Source organism: Heterocephalus glaber, unplaced genomic scaffold (genome assembly GCF_053883595.1).
Source record: "Heterocephalus glaber isolate CG9 unplaced genomic scaffold, H.glaber_assembly_v1.0 deba00000621, whole genome shotgun sequence".
NCBI classification, from domain to species: domain Eukaryota; kingdom Metazoa; phylum Chordata; class Mammalia; order Rodentia; family Bathyergidae; genus Heterocephalus; species Heterocephalus glaber.
In genome coordinates, this window is record NW_028258153.1 from 16,753,134 (window position 1) to 16,774,085 (window position 20,952).

A 20,952-nucleotide genomic window follows, 5' to 3' on the forward strand; every position below is an offset into this window, starting at 1 on the left:
ATTTCTACTTTTGCTTGGTAGTCCATTGATACATTTAACATTTTAATAAATATAATTAGTTTATAAGTGTAACCCAAGGCAATGATATAGTTTAGTAGGAATATTTAGGAAATCCAGTGTATTTTCATATACAATTAAAATTTCTCCTTTCAAAAATTCTTTTTGTCCCCTATTCAGATTTGTAACCTTTAATTCCTTGTTTTCTCTCATAGGTGCTCACCGTTTTCCATAACATGTAGCAAATGGTGGTGGCCATGGAAGTGAAAGGACAAGGACATTATTAGGAAGCAAGGACATGGTGACTGATTAGATAGTAGGAGACAAACGAGTTGCTGTGACCCGTTTCTGGCAGAACGATAGCTTTACCTTTGAACTGCTTGAGTCCATGTACAAATCAGTACACTCTTTGATTAGCAAGTAATCTCAGTAGTGTATTTTATTGTTTTGTTTCTTAAAATTCATATAGAATTTTATCACTAAGCCCCCTTAACGATTCTAAATCCCTGGTATAACCCAAATGACAAGAATGTCATATTTCCAACTTTTTTTCCTATCTTATTCAGATTGAAAATTGAAGAACCACACCTTAGTTTCTGAAAAGTTATGGACTTTTCCCCTGAGTATTAGACAAACCATGATCATTCTTCAGTAATTCTCAATTTGAAAAGAAATTTAATACTAATTTATATTGAAATAGAAGGTGAGTGGTATTTTGTTTTTGTTTTTGTTTGGTTTTTTGCTTGTTTTTTGAGACAGTCTTGCTATGTAGTCCAGGCTGGCCTTGAACTCACTTTGGAGCCCAAGCTAGCCTTGAACTTGTGTCAGTCCTCCTGCCTCCGCCTCCTGAGTGCTGGGATTACAGGCATGCGCCACAACACCTGGCTAAAGTCGAATAGTATTTTGAAAAGTAAACTGTAACAAATGGCCTTTGCAGGAACTGATGTAATGTATCCCGGCAACCTTTTGCTCATTCATGAGATACACACCCTAACAGGAATTATCAAACTTGTGTAAAGGGTGTGCCAAGTTTCTGACACCTTTTCTTTTTGGTATGCTCTGATGAGGCAGAAATAAGTCATGTTTTTGTGCTCAACTGGTAAAGGGCAGGACAAGCAACAGCCACTATTCTTGGGCTGGGAATAGAGAAGAGTTGTAGATTTATGGCTGATTGCTGACTCACAAACATTTGAAGGGATGTATGTGCATACTAGTCAAAATCAGCCAAGATCTTTGAGTAGAGTTTACTTCAAAACCTTCAAAATTAGCCATCTAAACTGAAGAAAGTCTGATTGTTTCTCTTAAGAAATATACCAGAAGCAGAGATATCTTAGCTAGAGCCGGAGATGAGGCCTCAGCAGATTTGGGGTTGGGCCAGAGCTGTAGACTCATTTATCCACCCACCTGGTGAACATCTGTTGGAATGTTTCATAGGCATCTCAGTTCAGAGTGTCCCAACACGATCCGTAATCCTCCCATCTCCTAGTCTTACTGTTCTTACAACCTCCTCAAAAGAAATACAATTTAGGTAGATGGGTTTACTTTGAAGAGGTCAACTTGATTTTGTGCCTAGCTGTCACTCCATTCCTCGAAGGCTTTATTACTGGTCTTATGTTCTTCACTTGATAATTCATTTTTTATCCTAGCTTCTCCGATCTCACCTTGAGTAGTTTAAAGATTTCTCAAGAGCGGTTCTTCTGCTTCTTGTCTACCCTTTCCTTCTTTGCTACCCTCATCCCCTCTCCTTGCTTCTAGAACAGGAAGTGCAAAGGTCTTCCTTATGAGGGACCTTTGCATCTTCTCCTGCAATTGGTGATAAATAAGTGGCTCTTGAGACTTACTGAGGTAAACTTGGCTCTGAGTACAAATCAAGATAGGTTTTGGAATAACGAAGGCAGCGAGTAGTGGGGTGTAGTAGTAGCTGTTTTGCTGATAGGCCAGGCTCTTTGAAGAAGGGCTTCTGGTCAAACAAGGTCTCATAGAGTTTCAGACATGTTCCATTACTTACTGTCTGGGTAACATAGAGCAGATTTCTTAACCTCTCTGTGGCTCCATTTTTCTTAAGCCATAACATGTGGGATATTTATTGAAGTACAATTTTCTTTAATTTCTTTTGAGCTCTCAGTGAACTTGTATAGGAAAAATTGAGGCACATCAAAGTAATCTCACTAGACAAGGATTGTTTCCTATATTTAACATACTCACTGAAATATAGGAACAGCACAGAGCTGTAACTTTGCCTTTCACCCTCTTGCATGTTAGCCACACAGAAAGCTTAAGTGAGCCAACTCCAAGGATTTGGAGGACCAGGATGAGAGTTTTGGTGTTTGCCTCATTTTTTGGTTGTTTTACTTAGAAACTTGTAGCTGAGTGTGGTGGTGCACACGTGTAATTTCAGCACTCTGAGAGACTGAGGCAGGAGGATCAAAAGTTCCAGCCCAGCCTGGGCAACTTAACAACTTAGATCCTGTCTCAAAATAAAAAATAAAGAAAGGGCTGGAGATGTAGCTCAATGTGAAGACCCTATGTTCAATCCTCAGTGATGGGGGAAAAAAAGAAAAAAAAAAAAAAGAAAGAAAGAAACCTGTGAAAGCATTGTAGAGGCTGCGTTGCCTCAGACACAGGCAGCCCCAGGTCAACTCCTTAGAAGGTATGTTGTGCTAGTGGATGAAGGGTGCTGCCAGCTGGTCTTAGTAAACCACTGGCATGTGGCTTGAATCCAGCCTAATTAGTACCACCTGCATTTTCTGACGATAATTGGATAGTAATGTCAAAAGGTTAGGTCATACAATGATGGGAAGGAATAGGTCTCAGGCAAGGTGGCATCAGAGGACATTATTTCTAAAGAACCTCAAGCTAGGTGATGTAGACTAAAACATCCTCAGGGGCTGCTCTCTTCTTTACTGCTATCTCAGTGTCTGCCATGCCCTGGGGAAGCTCTGTGACTGGGAGCTAGCCCTGAGGGAGGGCCCAGATCTCACCACTGAATGGCTGATTTCTGGTCCTAGCACTAATAATCTTAGTTCTATAAAGACATGCTCTTCACTGTTATCTGTACTTAACCTTCCTCCTCTCTGTATCACTATCATGCTGCTGCTGTTCATTGAGTAATGGTACATAGACTCCTGGGAATTCCCTGGAAGATCACAGAATTCATCACAGAATTATAATCCAAATATTAATATATCTTAAAGAAGAAACAAAGTCCTATGAATACGTGGGTGTTAGATACTATTCATATAGGTATACGTGCGAAAATAGGATATAGACACATATGAACACCTGCACACTTATTAATAAAGACACATAGCAGAGGAAGGTAAGGCTATGTGTAAAGAATATTCAACTAGGATTCAGAAGTGTCTTGGACCACTGGCACACTGACACACATTTGTAATCCCAGCTACTTGGGAGGCTGAAGTAGGAACATTGAAAGTTTGATGTCACCCTAGGCAAGTTAGTTGGGACTGTCTCAAAATAAAATGTAAAGAGGGCCAGGGATTTAGCTCAGTGGTTTCTCCGCCTGCCTCCCAAGCACAAGGTCCCGAGTTCGATCCCCAGTACCAATAAATAAATAAATGAATGAATGAATGAATGAAAAAAATGTGAAGAAGAGCTGGGGATGTAGCTTAGTGGCAGACTGCTTGCCTAGTGTGTATGAGCCTTGTATTCCATTCCTCTTACTACCAAAAAAAAAAAAAAGGAAAGTCTTATCTTGATTTTACTCCTAATTTACTCATAGGTTTGGAAAAATCACTTATAGTTTATTGCCTTCCATTTGTAAATGTCAATTATCTCTCCCATCCCTCCCATCTCTAAAGTCATATTATTCGAGTATTTGAACTGACCCTGACTCATGGTTGTGTGGGTGCTAATTACTATAGTCAGATCCATAATGAAAGGTCATGATGGAAGTGTAGGTATTGTTAAAATTATTTTAACACTGAAAGATTGTGTACCTTGTAACTCTACTTTTATATGAACTGCAGTGGCAATGTTTAAAATCAAAATCTGTAAAAAAAAATCTTTTGGATTAATTATAGAATTCTGAAACTCAGTAAACTTCCAGAATCTTACTTTTCTCTCCCTGACTGTATTCACATTTTTATGTGCTTGGCAAGGGCAGTGGTCAGCTGGGCTTTTGTGTCTATCGGTTTTACTCTGTGGTGACCTGGCACTGTTCCTGTGCTTGTGTCTTCTTGTTCTAAGTACTTTAGGAGATGGTCTCAAGCAGAGATTTTCTTTAGGGATAGGAAAACCATGACAGTATAGGTTCTTTATTCTGGGTTTTATGTTGCTCTTTCGCTTCCTTTTTTTCCCATCTTTGACTTAAAAAGCCAAGTTTGGGACTTACACTAAAATGACTGTGTTTTCAATTATGATATTCTTCAAAAGCCTTGCAGCCAGGAGAGGTGGGAATAGTCCTGAGAGCTTAGAATAAGTGAGGTCACCAGGACATGATCTCTTGTTGAATTCATGATTCACCTTTCAACACGATTAGTCAGTTCAAAGAAGTTGCTAAAATAGGTACCAAAAAGTTGATTTTATGTGGTCATATAGTTTCCATTGGTTACATTATTGAAAGTTGCTCAGTGGCAGCTATTTGGAAAACCCGTATGGCACACTAACAGCCTGCACTCCAGTTCTTAACATTTCTGTACTGTATGGGGGCTGGGAAAATGGTCTGATGTTCTTTGTGGTTCATTTGTTTGTTTATTTAGGTTAAGGAAAACTATGGTTATTAATTTTACCAACTTCTAGAGTTATCCTCCTAAAACACAAATCTCTTCATTCCACTCTGTTCCAAACATGAACAATGGTTCCCCATTACTTACACAATCAAGTGTAAACTTTAAAAAACCACTCAAGTGTCTTCCCAACCTCACCACTCACACTGTCCTCCACCTGATATTTTGCTGTATTGAATTTGCCATGTGCTTTCAAGTTCTTGGGTTTTTGCTCATGCTCTCTTCATCCCAGTATACTTTGCCTGCCCGTTTCACGTTCAGAGATCCTCTATTATCTCTCAAGGACTTATTCAAATGCCACATCCTCTTTGAGACCTTTCTAATTTTTCTCAATATCTTTTTCTTTCACTTTACATTTCCCAAGCACATTTTATTTTATTGTACATTATAGATAATTCCTTATCCATCCATCTCCCCCAGTAGATTGAAAGTCCTTTGAAGATGTGAACCATATTGTAGAATACTTTGCACTGTACCAAGTGTGGAAGGTTGAAGTCTATGTATTGTTGCTTAGAAAATTAAGACAGAATAGCATTTTTGGTTTGGTTTAGGTTTTTTTTGTTGTTTTTGCTTTTGAGACAGGGTCTCACTATGTAGTTCAGGCTGGCTTTGAATTCACTATGGTCTGAAACTCATGGCGATCTTCCTGCCTCAAACTCCTTAGTGCTAGGATTGCAGGCATGTACCATCATGGCCGGCAAGACAGAATAGCTTTGTTTTTTACAAAATGGAAATGGCTTCTGTTTATTTTGTCCTTACCTGTAGTTGTATTGAGTTGAATCCAGTTTGTTCTTAATGCTCTCAGTAAGAAGCTGGGCAAGGCAGCACATGCCTATAATCCTAGCACATGGGAAGCTGAGGAAGAGGATGAGTTCAAGGCCAATTTGAGCTATTTAATGAGAACCAGTCTAGACACACCCCCTCAGTACTCTCAGTAACTGTTGTCATTTAATGAGAGTTATCTTTGCATTCAGCCCTGTAAGTATTGATTCATTATCTTATTTCATTTTCATAGCAGTTTAATGTAACAGGTGATGTGGTCCTGATTCTACAAATGAGGAAGCGCAGGCTTTGAGAGTTGAACTCACTCAAGGCCATACAGCAAGTATGTTGTTGGAGTAGGATTCCAAGCCAGGCCCAACTCCAGAGACGCATATGACCGCCCTGCTAGACTGCCTCTCAAGCAACAGTGTTTAGGACTCATTTCTTCCACCATCAGTAAAACACAGTTTGAACTAGATTGAAAAGTCTGGACATTGGACTTCCACTATCAAGTTGCCCACTTTGTGGTTTAACTTTGGCTAAGTCATTCTGCTTCCTGGAATCTCTTTCCAAGTCTATGAAATGAGTTTAGAATGCTTTTAGAAGAAAATAATATAATAATCCAGAATGACATAAATAGTAAGACTCTTATCATTGTATTTTTTTCATCTGCCTAGTAGATAGCTATTGAACACTTAGTGAATAAGTATTATATGCAGTAAACATTTAACAAGAATCCTAGAGATGGATGGTCCCAGGGTCAACAAGGACTGGGGGATTCCTAACTTTTTTCTCTGCTATCCTCAGAATGTTGGTGATGTCTCTTCTCTCTCTTCATTGATACAAAGTGGCTACAGCAGCCAAGACTCTTATTTTTATGTCAACAGCCAAAGTTAGGAAAGGGAAGCAGGACATCTCCTCTGGGTTTCTTTCTGATGGCTCCCAACAGTGTCCTCTCAGTGCCAGAACTAAATTGAATGCCCATCCTTATGACATTCTCTGGCAAAGGAAAATAAGATTATTGTGATTGGTTTAAACAAATTATCATTTTTTCTGTGGGGCAGGGGAGAGTCATCCTGTCCCTTGAGCCTATGAAAACCAAACCTGAACTAAATTGGGTTTTTCTTGAAGGCAACTGGACAGTCTCTGTCTCAGATGGGGCTGGGCTGGTGGAATTTTTAGCATCCCTTTACCTCTTAAGTTTCTATCATTTTGCAGGTTTTACAAAGGTTTAGTAATAGAATTCCATTTATCTTAAAATCTGGCACTCTGAGAGATTCTTTTGTATTTAATTCCTCTAGATTAGGAAAATGGAGCAAAATGCTTGCCATGGGAGAGTAAGCATGGTTTGAAAGCTGGTGGTTGGAATTGCTTACTGGCTCAAAAAATTCTACAATGGCCAGGGTTTCCCTTGTCACAGAAGGTGAAAGCTTCTGCTTTTAAGCTGGGTCTATGATCTCCTGATCAGGTTCATGCTGGAGAAGAGAAATTGACCAAGACTGTACCTACTGTGATCACTGTTGTCCACAGCATCTTTATGCAGACAGAAAACATCCCTTGGTTGGTACATCTATCTAAGGTGTAGCTAGATGTATTACAGGTCTCTTTCTACTAGAGGCTATGCAGATAATTTGCCTTTTCCCCTAGAAGGGTAAACTGAGATACCCTGTTTTTACCTTTAAATAAAAGTCTCCAAAGTAGATAGAACGAATATTGATCCTAGTTCCTTTCTGATAGAATAAATTTATTAAGAAATACCTGTGGGATAACATCTCTGCACTATGCTGGCCAGCACTGTGCTAGGGTCTGTGCAGCATGTCTAAAATGTATAATACATTGGTCCCCATGTTATTTTTCTCTTCATGTTCTTTGCTATGAGCATTTGTGGCAGTGTCATAATTAATGCAAATCTTGTTAAGTTCACTTGTCTCCCATGTCTGTAACAAGAACAAAAATCTAAGATTAATTAAATATGTTCTCCTGGGCTGGGGATTTAGCTCAGTGGTGCCGCCTTGCAAGCACAAGGTCCTGAGTTCGATCCCTGGCACAAAAAAAAAAAAAAAAGAATAGCACTGTTAGTGGGCCTCTCTTCTTCCTTTTTTCTGCTCCACCCCTGGGAAAGAGGAGTGACTTACTGGCAACTATTTAGGAGAGGAACCATGTAACTGAGCTTCTCACAAGAAGCATGATTCTGGTCAACAACTCTAGATCTGATCCTGTGTGCCATCAGCCCTTCACGTACAGCCCCCAGGAGGGGAGGCCTGGAGCTATCTGGGGCTGCTTGTGACTCAGAGGTAAGTCAGTATAATCCTGGGGTTCAGCTTGTTGTGACACACCTAAGTGGCCTCCTCCAACTGGCTGATGTTTTCCTTTCTCTGTCAATCTCAGTTGGTTCAAAACTTGAGTGAGGAGAAGGAATGCTGTTTGCTGAATCTCCTCAGGCTCCAAGAATATGTGGGATGAGGTGGTAGTGGAAAGAATTAAGGGGATGGAAACCAATCAAGAGGCTCTCTTGTCAGTCATCATGACATGAGGTGAGGAGAACTCAGATTAGGGTGACTTTGGCCATGAAGAAGTTGGACTTGTGAAAAGGAAAGGAAGGGCTTTAACTGGGGAAAGAGTATAAACTGATGAAGGAAAGGTAAAGGCCTGCCACTTGCAATGCCCTTTTCCCAGAATCACCAATCCCATCCTCTCTTCAAAGTCTATCTTGAACACTACCCCTCTTCAAGACTCTCAAGAACTTCCCTGGCAGAAAGTCCTCTCTTCTCTGAGCATCTAAGCCCTTCAGCTGTGCTTGTTAGAAGGCTCTGAGGACTTCATGTCTCATACTGCACATACTTTGAGACCTGTCTTTTTCTACTCTGCTGAGCTATGTATAAACTCTGTTCACAGGATCAGTGTCTAATTCATTTGGCATCTCCACAGATTCTAGCGTAGACCTTTGCTAATACACTCAACAAATATTTATAGATCCAACCACTGGTATACAAGGGGTGGGAGAGAGATCAAGTCCCTGCCCACAAGAGAAGGAAAGAAGTCTTTGGGGAAAATAAGAGCAAAGTGAGTGGCAGAGAGGGGCTCTTTTACTTGAGTGGTAAGGCATGGCCTCACTGAGGATAACCATTTTGAGTTGAACTGAGAGGGAGGCAAGAAAGATGATGGAATGTGGTAGAAAGTTCCAGATGGAGGTATAGCAACATGAGAGGCCTTGAAGCCAGCCTGGACAAGGCTTGTTGAAGGAACAGAAGAGAGGATTGTGGCTGGAAAAGGAATGCGAGAGGAGGTCAGAGCAATATTTAGAGGTCAGATTGTGTGAAGCAGGAAGTGCAGTCATAGTAATCTTGGATCTGAAGGGAGACAGATTACCATAGGAGAGGTAGGATTGAGTGAATGATTTTCCACTAGACACAGTAAACCCTAGGATATTGGAAGATGGAGGAAAAGAGGTTAGCAGAAGGAGAGTTTTAAGATGTTTCAGGGGAAGGGGTTCTGGAGAAGTAGAGTAGAATTTGGGACAGAGTAGATGTGGAAAGTTCAACTTTAGTAAGGAGATAAGGCATTTCTTATTGACAAAGTAATCATTATGCCTAAATAAATCTGCTTGTAACAAGGGCTGTACCACTACATTGTACATGAACTTCGGGGAGGGGCTGAATCTTTTTCTTTTTCCTATTTTAATCAGCAAAACCCATACAGTGCAACACCCTCTATAAGAGACCACCTTTTGTTATCACATGCTGTTAAAGCAGCCATTTACCTGGATGTAGTTGTATGTCCCTTGTCATACACTCTTTGCATTTTTTTTCTTTGGCTGTGCATGGCTTTTCTTCAGGTACTCTCATGGTATCATTTTGCTAATCATTTTTATGGAATGGTGACTTTATTTTGTGTTAATACAGCAGGCTTAGTCTAAGTGTTAATTTCTTTTACTGGTGCCTTTTGGGTTGATGAGTGTCTCACTTTGTGCCCATGTTTTGCCTACAGTGACTCATGTATGGTTTTCTTAACTAGCTAATATTAAAAGTTTGTCTCATACAAAAAGAAAGTTTCTTCTTTTGAGATTAAAAGTCTAAAATTCTAAGAATTACTCATTTCTTCTGCACATTAATACAAGGAGGTAGGCACTGCTAATATAGCCTCACTTTCAAGGGGAAAGTGAGACTCAGGTTAAGTAATTTGCCCATGGTCACACAGCCAATGAGGGAAAAATAGGGATTTGAACCTAGGATATTGCTTCAGCAACTTTATGGCCTTAACCACTAATCTCTGTGGCTCTTCCATAGGACATTGGTTAGTATGATGATCAAGTGAAGCCAAATGTAGCATATGTAAAGGGGCATCCTGCAGTGCACAAAGAGGTGGTGGGATTTAGATTTTGGAAAGTTAAGACAGTACAGAAAAATTGTTTCATGGATTGTGTTTGGCATCTGTTGAAATGAGTCAAAGAATGAATTATCAGGAGTAAAAATATGAAAGAAGTTGAGCACTATGAATCCATATTTGCCTGGGTTAGCATTTCTGTATCTTAAGAATGTTAGGCTTAAGTAGAAAATACAAAGGAGAGTGCCAATCCACAATGGTGATTAAACTCGGGAAATAGGAGAAAGCAAATTATAACAACTGAACATAGTCTAGAGAAAGAAAGAGACTAGTGATGTAGGGATGGCACTTCGAGGGGTGAAGTGGAAGGATTTTGTACTTGAAGGCCTCATGAGGTTCAAATGGAAGGTGGGTGAGCGGGAGTGAGAAGAATGCCCAGGTAATGACAAGTACCTTATTAGAAGAGTTCTAAAAAGTCTAGGGTGTTACTACTGTGGAAGAGAGGATTGGATTCTGGAATCAGAGAGCCAGGAGCTGTGTTAATAGAGATCCTAAACACAGAGGGCAAATACATAACATTTTTACCCAACTCAGTAATATCTTGCGTTCTTTTCCACTCAGCCTTAGCATCTTTCTCAGTATAGAGTTCCAGGTTGATAATAGCAGTCAATGAAAGTTGCCCTCTGTGTCTGCTTCAGACAGTGCCAGAAGGGCTGTTACTCTAGGCCAGTGTTGGCGAACCTATGGCACATGTGCCATAGCCGGCTCTCTGTTATCATTGAAAGCTCTAAAAGGTTCACCACCACTGCATTTAGGCCAAGGGCATAGGGAGCTGAAAGTAGGACAGTCTTAAAGAGATGAAGCCCAGGAGTCCCCTGGACTTAGAGTCATGCCTAGAGTGGAGTCTTGAGGCCGAAAGGCTGTAACTAGCCCCCAGAGAAGCATGTAGTTCTGGAGCAAGGAGTGGGCTGGTGGTGGCTGGATGGCTCTCAGGAAGCCCTGTGTTCCTGAGGAAGTCTGACCACATCTCCCAGGCTCTGGGCTGTCAGCGTGTTGCAGCTGGAACCTGGGCTAGACCCACGAGGTAAGGGTTGGGCCAAATGGCATTGTAGTCCAGGAAGTTGGAGCTGAGGCCTAAAAATCAGAAGATAGTAACAGCTGAGTACAGGTAATTGGCATTAGCCATAAGTGAAGAAATGCCAATTTGAAGGAATGTCTTTGTTCTGAAGTGACATTGTGGTTTCTCTCTTGAGCTAATCAATTTATATTGTTGTAGAAGTGTCATATTGGCATCATTGATGACAACCAAACTTCTAAGCACCTTAAGAACTTCTATCATTTTTATGTCTCCAAAAAGCTTAGAGCCCTGCTTTCCACATAGTTGGTACTCAGTAGATGTGTGTCAGATTTCTTTGTTGCCTTGTCTTTGAGCCCATGTAACTGTTATAAATCGTGTTTCCTTGATTTTCTGTTCCCACAATCATCTGTCCTTGTAACCAGCTATGTGTTAGATAACCTGTGACGAAACTGAGAAGATTGCCAGGTGTGGTGGGTAATCCCAGTACGCTGGGAGACTGACGCAGGAGGATCACTGTGGGTTCGAGGTCAGCCTGGGCTACATAATGAGTTCAAGGCCAGCCTGAACTACATAGAGGGACCCTGTCTCAAAAAATCAAAAAACAAACAAACAAAAAACGAGAAGATGACCAAGAGTGAAAGAAGTGTAATATATCTGCTGAGCTTTGACTGAGAGGCAATTCTGCCGAGCCTATATTGAATGGAGTGCTGTACTATCGTATTATGAGTACTCCATCCTCTCCATTTTGGCTTCCTTTCATATTTATTACTCTTGTTAACAGAATTTAAGTGTTTCCTTTAAATTGTCGTGTATAATTTTAGTTTAGGATTGTTGGTACCATGAGAGCTATTGAGCTCTTTGAAAATACTGAAATGTCCTCTTTGTCTTCCATCCCAGCTATTACCAGATCTTCAGAATTCTATTCTTACAGGGTCATTCATTGTGCTGAGTCAGGTCATCACATTTTCTCGGTAAACTAGATTTCATTTATTGTGATCTAGGTCATTTTTTTTTTTTTTTGAGAAAGGCATAAAATACCAAGATGAAAGCACATAGTGACTCAATAATATATATGCTAATATATTTGAACACATCTGATTATTTCTTAATACATATTTATAGAAAATGCCTAAAAGGCTTGTACCACAGTATTCAGTCTGAGCAGGAGGATTGTGGGTGCTGGCATGTGAAGGCAAAAGACTTTTTTTTTTTTTTTTTTTTTGCTTTTTATATTCCTTACTGATTTTTGGAATAATTTTATTATAAAATGTAATAAATACATGATGAATGTGAAAGAGCTTTTGAAATGTTAGATAAAAATGGTGAATGCTCAGAAAGGTATAGACAGTAGAGTTATGGGGCTCTGAGGAGCAAGGCTGTGCTCAGAAGAGAGGAAGAGAGGTTTCAGAGTAGGTGAGATGCTACACAAGTCCTCAGGCATGAAGAGAACATAGACCAGCAAGGACAAGGGGCAATCCAGGCAGGGAGATTGGGAGACAAAAGGTGCTAAGGTTGGGAAGGAGTGAGCAATAGAAAAGGACAATCAGGTAAAAACAATAAATCTTGAGATCAAGCAGTAGTTGATTGAAACCATGAGAAATGGAGGGACATTTAATAATACTATAAAGATACACTTGACCGTCCAGATTGTTGGAAATTCTACAGGACAAATGAACCAGTTTCTTCAATAAATACATGCATGGATCTGAGGGTATAGCTCAGTGGTAGAGCATTACCTTAGCAAGCATTAGGCCCTGGATTAGGTCCTTGGCACCCAAAATAAAGAAATGAATGATTGAATAATACATGGCATGAAAAAAAGAGGAAAAGGGAAATGTTATAGATTTAAAGAGACTTAAAAGCCATACCAACCAATCAATGTGTAAACTTAAGTTATTTTTTAAATAATTTAAATAACTTGTCAGGCATGGTGGCAAACACCTGTAATCCCAGCACTCAAGAAGCTGAGGCAGAAGGATTGCCCTGAGTTGGAGGCCAGCCTGGGCTCCATAGTGAGTTCAAGGCCAGCCTGAACTACATAGCAAGACCCTATCTCAAAAAAATTTTTTTCTTTTTTTTCTTTGTTCAATCTGAAGATTGGCCTTAGGGCCTTCATACTGATCTATATCCCCAGCCAATTTTTATTTTGAGACAGGGTCTTGCTAAGTCACTAAGTTACTCAGAGTGGGCTCAAACTTGTGATCCTCTTTTCACAGCCTCCTGGAGTGCTGGGATTACATGCATGCATCACCATGCCTGCCATGTAAACCTAACTTGAACAAATCATCTGTATTAAAGAAATGTTTTAGGGCTGGGGATGTAACTCAGTGGCACTGTGCCTGCCTGGCAAGCGCAAGGTCCCAAGTTCGATCCCCAGTACCACACATACACACAAAAAAATGTTTTGATGAGCTAATCTGGGAAAATTAGAAATAGACTGAGTATTATATAAGGAATTGCTAATTTGGGGTATAGGTGAAAGTAGTACCATGTGTAGATTTTGAAGTTCTAATCTGTTAATAGAGATATTCTCTGAAGTATTTACAGGTGAAATGATAAAACATCTATGATTTTTCTTCACACATTCCAGCAAAAGACAAAAAACAAAAGAGCCGAAAGAAGTGGGAGAGATGAAACAAGAATGACAGAACCTTGCTGGTTTTTGAAGCTGAGCAATGAATACACAGTGTTTGTTTTACTCTTCTACATCCTTTAGAGTATTTGGAGTTTTCCATAATGAGATATTTAAGGCCAAGCTAATGAGTATGGACTTTACTATGTCTCCTTGGAATTTGTGAAGTGTCTGGCATAAGGACATGGGAAGGACTACGAGAGACCAGAAAGCTCAGACTAGTAACAGTGGACTAGACCTTGATGAAGATGGTGGTCAGGAGCATGGAACTGTTTCTGAGAACTGAGAAAGTAATGTCAAAAGAGGAACTTTGGTGGGCTGGCAGTACAGAAGTGAATCAGGTGCTTGACAGGGAAACCTCCCCTTCTTACTCTTTAGTCAGTAGCAGTTCTTGTCCTGAAACTCCTTCACTGGGGACTGTGAGGACAAGGAGAGAGAAAAGCAATCTCCACCAAGAAGGACCTGAACCAGGTTTTTGCACTAGCTAATGTGGGAAATGTACTAGCCCAGTGAGGAAATGGAGAGTTTCAAGGTGGTTTTTGTGTGTGTGTGGGGGGGGGGGGTTGTTTTCATGAGGAATTTGTCTTGTGGTTTCATTGTGAGATTCATAGGTACAATGATTCATTTTGATCATTTTTTTCTATTTTCACTTGCACAGTGGTGAAAATCTTAGTGATCCTGAATCACTAATATAATTTAAGATTAAGATTATATTATTCATTTGTGAAATTGAACACTTTACAAGGATATATGTAGAGTTATTAAATGAATTAAAATGATATGGTCTAGGGAAACAAAACTGTAATCTATGGCAAATTAATGAAAATTTAGATTTAAATATATAGCTTTGATTTGTTAGTAGCAAAAATATTAAAAACTTCAGATCCAGTAGTAGCAATTGGTGAAGCTTAGAGAGAAATGGTCATTCTTCAGCCCTCTTCTCATTACTTCACACAGGAAATATTAAAAGAATTTGATGTAACTCTATTTATAGCCACCCTAGAGTATAATTTCCTGATCAACTTTGCTTTCTTCCATTACAAATTATATACTCTAAGAATAGGCCACTTCATATGTTTAACATGCTTTCTTTCCTGTCTCGGTTCAACACCGCATCTACAGAGCACTGAAGCTGAGGTGGGGGACAGAAATAAGAAATGTTGCTTATTGAGTGGGAAAAGAATATTGGAACCCAGTGTATCCTTTAGCCTTATTACTCTGGAGATTCCCTAGCAGGACTTTTTGCTCCCTCTACCCAAACTGACATCCATACCCTAACTTACACAATCAGAAAGAAGTGTTGTGTTTTTGTTACTGTTGGGAGTTTTTTTGTTTGTTTTTTGTTTTTGCCTTTCTGAAGATCAAATTCAGGGCCTCTGGCATACTAGGCAAATGCTCTCCCACTGAGCTACATCTCTACCTCAAATAAGTGAGGTTTTGGTCAGGTTTGCTGCTGTGTTTGAGGCTTAATTAAAAGATAGACATCTGGCTGGACAGGGTAGTACATAGCTGTGATCCCAGCACTTCGGGGTGCTGAAGCAGGAGGATTGCAAGTTTAAACCTTGCCTGGGCGATTTAGTGACTGTGTTAGTTACTTTTTCTCATTGCTGAGAGAAAATACTCAGTACCCAAAGTTAAAGGAGGAAAGGTTTATTTGGCTCAAAGTTTGTAGAGGTTTCAGTCCATAATTGGCTGGCTCCAAGGCAGGCTGGCATGGCAGACAGGCATTGCAGAGGAGAGACAGTTCATGGTGGGCAAAAAGTAACAAAGCAAACAAGCAAGCCACAAACTACAAGTAACTAGCAGCAAGCCTCTTTCTGTCCCTAATATTGTACCCAGGCTACCTGCCCTTAGGACAGATAGCACTCACACCCTTAATCCTAGCCCCCTTAATCCTAGCATTGCATCATGAATCAATTTCATACTCTAGATCCAGCCACCTCTGAAAAAGCCCCACTTATGACAACATGAGGCTTTGGGAGGAAATTTAGACACAAGCCATAACAGTGACTTGGCAGATCCTATCCCAAAATTAAAAAAAAAAAAAAAAGACTGGATGTAGGTTAGTGTTCAGTGCTAAGGTCCTGGGTTCAATCCCCAGTGCTAGAAAAATAAATAAATGAGACTTCTAACTCATGGTAGTTGCTGTAAAAAGCTCTCGGGGAAGTAAGAGAAGACAAAATTTCTAAAAGCAAGAGAGATGTTTTTTCTTTTACTCAGGGAATTATAGCTGAGCTGCTGTGTCACAGGAGGGACCAGGAAAGGGCACATGGTCATAAACCTTTATAAGCCCTATTATGGAGAAGGCTGAGCTGTCATCCGTCCTGACGGAAATGAGAAGTGGAGAGGCGGCAGCAAGGGTGTCTAACAGCACTGCCTCTCTACTGCATTGTCAGAGAGAAAGATAACTGAGAATAGGCATCCATTATCTCTTTTTACAAAAGGATTAGTGTGGGTTGCAAGAAATTAATGGCTTTTGAGTTACCACGGAAATACTAATGAATATCAGGACTAGAGATGGAAAGCCGGTAAAATAGGCTTTTTCTCTGCCTCATTTCTCTCCTTTTCTCTTCGCTTGCTATTTTAAGATTGAAATCTTATTCTTTTTTTTTTTTTTCTGTAGCCGAAAGCAAAAATCCTGCCCTCTAGGAGTGTGATTTGTCTTGTTTAGGGAATGACTTTATTAGTTTTTGACTATCTCCAATGTATGTCAGCAAAGACATTGACAAACATCTCAGAAAGAAAAATCTCTACCAGGGAAGAGTGTTCACTTCTGCATGGATATCATTTTCATATCTGATAATCTCAGGAGGTCTCTCAAGCGATAGTCCCATTTTATTAAAATACTAAACTAGAGTTGGGTCTGGAGATACAGGCCTGTAATCCCAGCATTCTGAGAGGCTAAGGCAGGAGGTTCACAAGTTTGCACCCAGCTTGAGCAAAGTAGCAATTTAGTGAGACCATGTCTCAAAATTTTAAAAAAGATAGGTAGAAGGATGGATGGGCTTGGGATGTAGCTTAGTACAGAGGGCCTGGGTTTAATTCCAAAAAACAAAAAACCTAAACTGACATATGTCATAGCTCATTGTGGATTAAAGATGGCATGACTAGATAAACTTGTGAAACGGGAAGGGAATTATACCTACTATGTGTTGAACATTGTGTTAGGAGCTTTATTTCTAATTTAACAAGTACTTTTAAAGCACCTATTATACATCAGGCACTATACTATGTGCTATGACATTATAGATGTAAAGAAAGCTTACTGTTCTATGGAAAAGATTGACTTTTTAAAACTAACTTCAAAACTTGTTTGGACATTTAAATAAACTACTATAATGCAGTCTGATAAGAGCCTATGATAGAGGAATAATATAGTTGGGATACCTGATATTGACTCAGGGATATATGTATACAGGTGAGGTGTGGGTGCGGCTGGGGGATTTGGGACAGACATACTTTCTGGAGGAAGGTAAATATGCAGTCAGTGGTTGAAGAAGGAAGGAGCATTATAAGCTAAGGGAATAGTATACTAAGCCCATTCAGGCTCAGAGAGAAAACTGCCATTTAAACAGTGAGCTGGTGGGAGCAATCCTAGTTACTAGACAAAGGCTCATGAACTGGCTCCAGGTTCTTATGTGCCTGTCTGAGAAACCAGTTTGTGAGCAACCTATTTCATGCTCTTTTTCACTGACTCTTTCTAGCTTCACCAACCTAAGGAAAGAACTTGGCAGGGAATTATGTCATGGGGCAGAAGGAGCCTTCTCTTTTGTATATTCAGTGCTCTGCAGAATGTTACTTAGAAGAAAGAAATCCTGGCAAAGTGTGATTGGGTCCTAGATCCACAGGGCATACCTACTCATAGGTATTCAGTATTTCTTTTTTTGCACAGACATCCACTAGTCATGTTGACCTTGCACACCCCATACTTACTCTTGCACATATTCACCATCACTCCAGTTCAGTTTTTTAGCTGGGAGATTTTTCCTTAGCTACATCTTGCCGATTAGGTACCATCTTGGAATTTTACTACTTCTATTTTGTTTGGTTTGAACCAGAAAGATGTCAACCTCTGCTCTGATTGGTTTCTTGCATCTGCCCTCTCATAAGTAATTAATACTTTGCTTCTTCTTTTTTTTTTTTTTTTAGAACATAAACAAACATTCCCAAACATTCTGAAGAAGGGTTACCTGGAGATTAGGAAGGACCACGACAGTTATTGGCAAAGCTGTTACGCAGAACTCTCACCCTATAACTTATACTTCTACAGTCTTGACAGCAGTGGGAATCAAAACCTCTGTGCCACGTACCAGCTTTCACACTTCCAGAGCATATCTGTCTTGGGTCACCTTGAGGCCAGGATGGTGGATACTGTCCTCTGTGACAACACTCAGCTGCAGCTAAAGGCAGAGTCGCCGTGGGAGGCTTTGGACTGGGGGCAGAAGCTCTGGGAGGTCGTGCACACTGCTGTGCCTGGTTACGTAGGACGGCAGGATGAGCTGGCAAACTCACCAGGGCTCAGCCATCATGTTGACTGTACGCAGAATCATTGTTTACAGAAGAAAGCCAATGGGCTGCTACCACCATCCCCTGTCTTGGATAGCTCCAAGCAGTACCAAAACATCCTCAAATCAGGCACACTCTACCGACTGACTGTCCAGAATAACTGGAAGGCATTTATGTTTGTGCTAAGCAAAGCCTACCTTATGGCCTTTCAGCCTGGCAAGCTAGATGAGGATCCCTTGTTGAGCTATAACGTAGATGTGTGTCTGGCTGTCCAGATAGACCACCTGGATGGCTGTGACTCTTGCTTTCAAGTCATTTTTCCCCAGGATGTCCTCCGCCTCCGAGCTGAGACCCGCCAGAGAGCTCAGGAGTGGATGGAGGCTCTGAAGACAGCTGCCAATGCAGCGAGGAGTTCAGAGCAAAACCTGCAAGTCACACTGAGGAGTAAACCCAAGGATCAGATGGGTGGGCACGAACTCAGAAAGAACAAACGTCAGTCCGTGACCACCAGCTTCCTGAGCATCCTGACAACTTTGTCTTTGGAGCGAGGACTCACTGCTCAAAGTTTCAAATGTGCAGGTATGGAGCAAGTTTTCAGCATAAAGCTCATTAAAGAGAAATCCTGAATACCATAATTGGAATTCACTTTTTAAATTACCTCACTAAGAGTCTTAGAAACTCTGTTTACAAAAAGCATCTCTCCTCCAATGTGTTTGTTATATTAAAAAAATCTGTCCCTACTTAACACCGCTCATACCATATTGGTAAAGTAAATAGAAGTAGATATGATACTTCTTACTGAATCAAAATGATTTGGCTAAGGCCTAAGCCAACTGGAATTTGGACTTCCTAAATTATCTGTGAGTCCATTTCCTGTCCTGGGACTGTGTTGAGATACAACTGGGTCCAAAGCTGACTGCTAACACTCCTCAGGAAAGGCAAATGCTGGTAGTCGATAGCTGCTGTTGATCATGACCTTGTCAAGTCCTGTTAAGGTGGAATCTAGAAAGTCAGCATTGACAGAAAGTGTGCAGGTGGCTAAAAGAACAGTGGAGAATTATTTTTCAAGCGACTCCTGGGTCTCCATGGGCCTGTGTCTCATCACCAGGAAGTGCAGAGTTTCTGGGACTGCTGTGTAAGGGTGAGACACAAAGTTCAGGAGCAGTAATCTTATTATGTCTGAAAACCTTATTGCTGCTTCTTTCCTCTCTACTCTCCATTCTTCCTACCTTCCTCCAAGCAGTAAAATAGAAAAAAATTACTACACCAGATCTATATCTACAATAAACTAAATCAAAATTATTTTCCTTTCACTGAACCCCACAATTTGGGACAATAAATTTTTTGCCATAAAGATAGTTTTAAAACCTGATTGGGAAGGTTTTAATTCAAATGTATCAGACTTAAGTATATTGTTTAGAAATGAACAAAAAGGGCAGGGCGTATAGCTCAGTGGTTCCACCGCCTGCCTCACAAGTGCAGGGTCCTAAGTTTGATCCCCAGTACCAAAAAACAAACAAACAAAAAGAACAAGAAGCACAGCCTCAGCCAACACAAAGTTTTGTTTTATTCTTTCTCCTGCATTGAAAAAAGCCAGATGGTGGTGAAAAACCACATTCTAAATTTAGGTTAGTTATGATGATGACTTTTTCTATTGAAAAATAATTTACTTAAAGGGAAGGATTATGTGAATCACTCTTGCTTTGCCCTCAGGGCCTCAGTGACTATTGAGCAGAAATCTGCAAAGCTTGTTTAGAGAAAAGAGCCAGTTAAACCATAGCGGGTTGCCAGAATATAGTTATGAGTGTGACAGTCCTTGTGTCAAGTTAGACAGCTACTTTTAGAAAATGGTTTTGAAATAAGGACACACTCATTTTGGCACAGTTTAAACATTTTTGGCATTCCAGTGTCTTCTTATACTGGTACATGTATTATGTTTCAAAGTTCAGGCATTCAATATAATTTGTTAACTGCTAACTCTGAAATTACAATATACTTCTATGGCATTAGATTTCTGATAGGATTAACAAATCTGTTACGTTTTGGAATAAGGGAAAACATTTATCATTTGCCCAGAAACTGAGTTTTCAAGGTGGACACTGGAGTACCTGAATCAGGCAACATTATACCAAAAGTGTGAAGAAAAGCCTCAGGTGCCATACAGGGATTGTCACCTAATTCACCTCCTTCTCAACCTGGACAGTGCACACTCCACCAAGAAACAAAATTACAGTGTTCTTAGCACTCAGAGGGTAGGTAGGGCAAGGCTGCTGTTTCCAGCAGTCAGAGAATTGAAAACAGGAAAAAGACAAAGAGAGCTAAAAAGAGGCCGGGAGAAGGAAGCTAAGTAGAAAAGAAGAGAAAAAGTATTATACAAGGGGCAAGAAGAGAGCTTTCTGGCAGCTGCTGATGGTTCCTTGTGGTAGGATTCCTCCCTTTGCTAAATTTGGTGCTCACTGTATTTGTCTGCTTGGAGGACAGGCTGGGGAAGGGTAACAGAAGGGAACCCAGGGGACAGAAGTAACGTGTCCGAAACTCCTTTGCTTTGCTTTTTGTAGCTTTTACCTTCATGCTTTGATCTGGAGCTCTCTCTAATGGGGCACACATAGATTTCTGATTTGGAGTGGGGAAAATGTTAATTTGTATAGTACGACACATTCCAAAGAAAATACAAATCTATTTTGTTTAAATACCTCCTCTTCCATGAGAGAGTACTATATTGGGTTGCTCTGTAATTCATGTAGCCTGTCTACCTGCTTTTCATTCTTAATACTGGTTGGTGTGCGGAGAATTGGTTTCCTGCTTCAAGTAGGAATACTTTATCTCCTGTAGGGGGCAGAGTCTCAAAAGAAAAAGGAAAAATAAAAACTTAAGGAAACCTCTGTTTTTTAAATTACTTGGGAGGC

General features: G+C 40.3%; 1 protein-coding gene across 4 annotated transcripts in view; it reads left to right on the top strand.

The window, feature by feature from the left end:
* The window catches only part of Plekhm3 (pleckstrin homology domain containing M3), a 191,545-nt gene that overhangs the window by 21,701 nt on the left and 148,892 nt on the right, over positions 1–20,952 (top strand). For all 4 annotated transcript variants that reach the window (XM_004851142.3, XM_087206225.1, XM_021263547.2 and 1 more), the window contains exon 3: positions 17,690–18,625. In XM_004851142.3, coding sequence (XP_004851199.1) covers positions 17,690–18,625 — 936 coding nt within the window. The remainder of the gene's footprint in view (positions 1–17,689; positions 18,626–20,952) is intronic.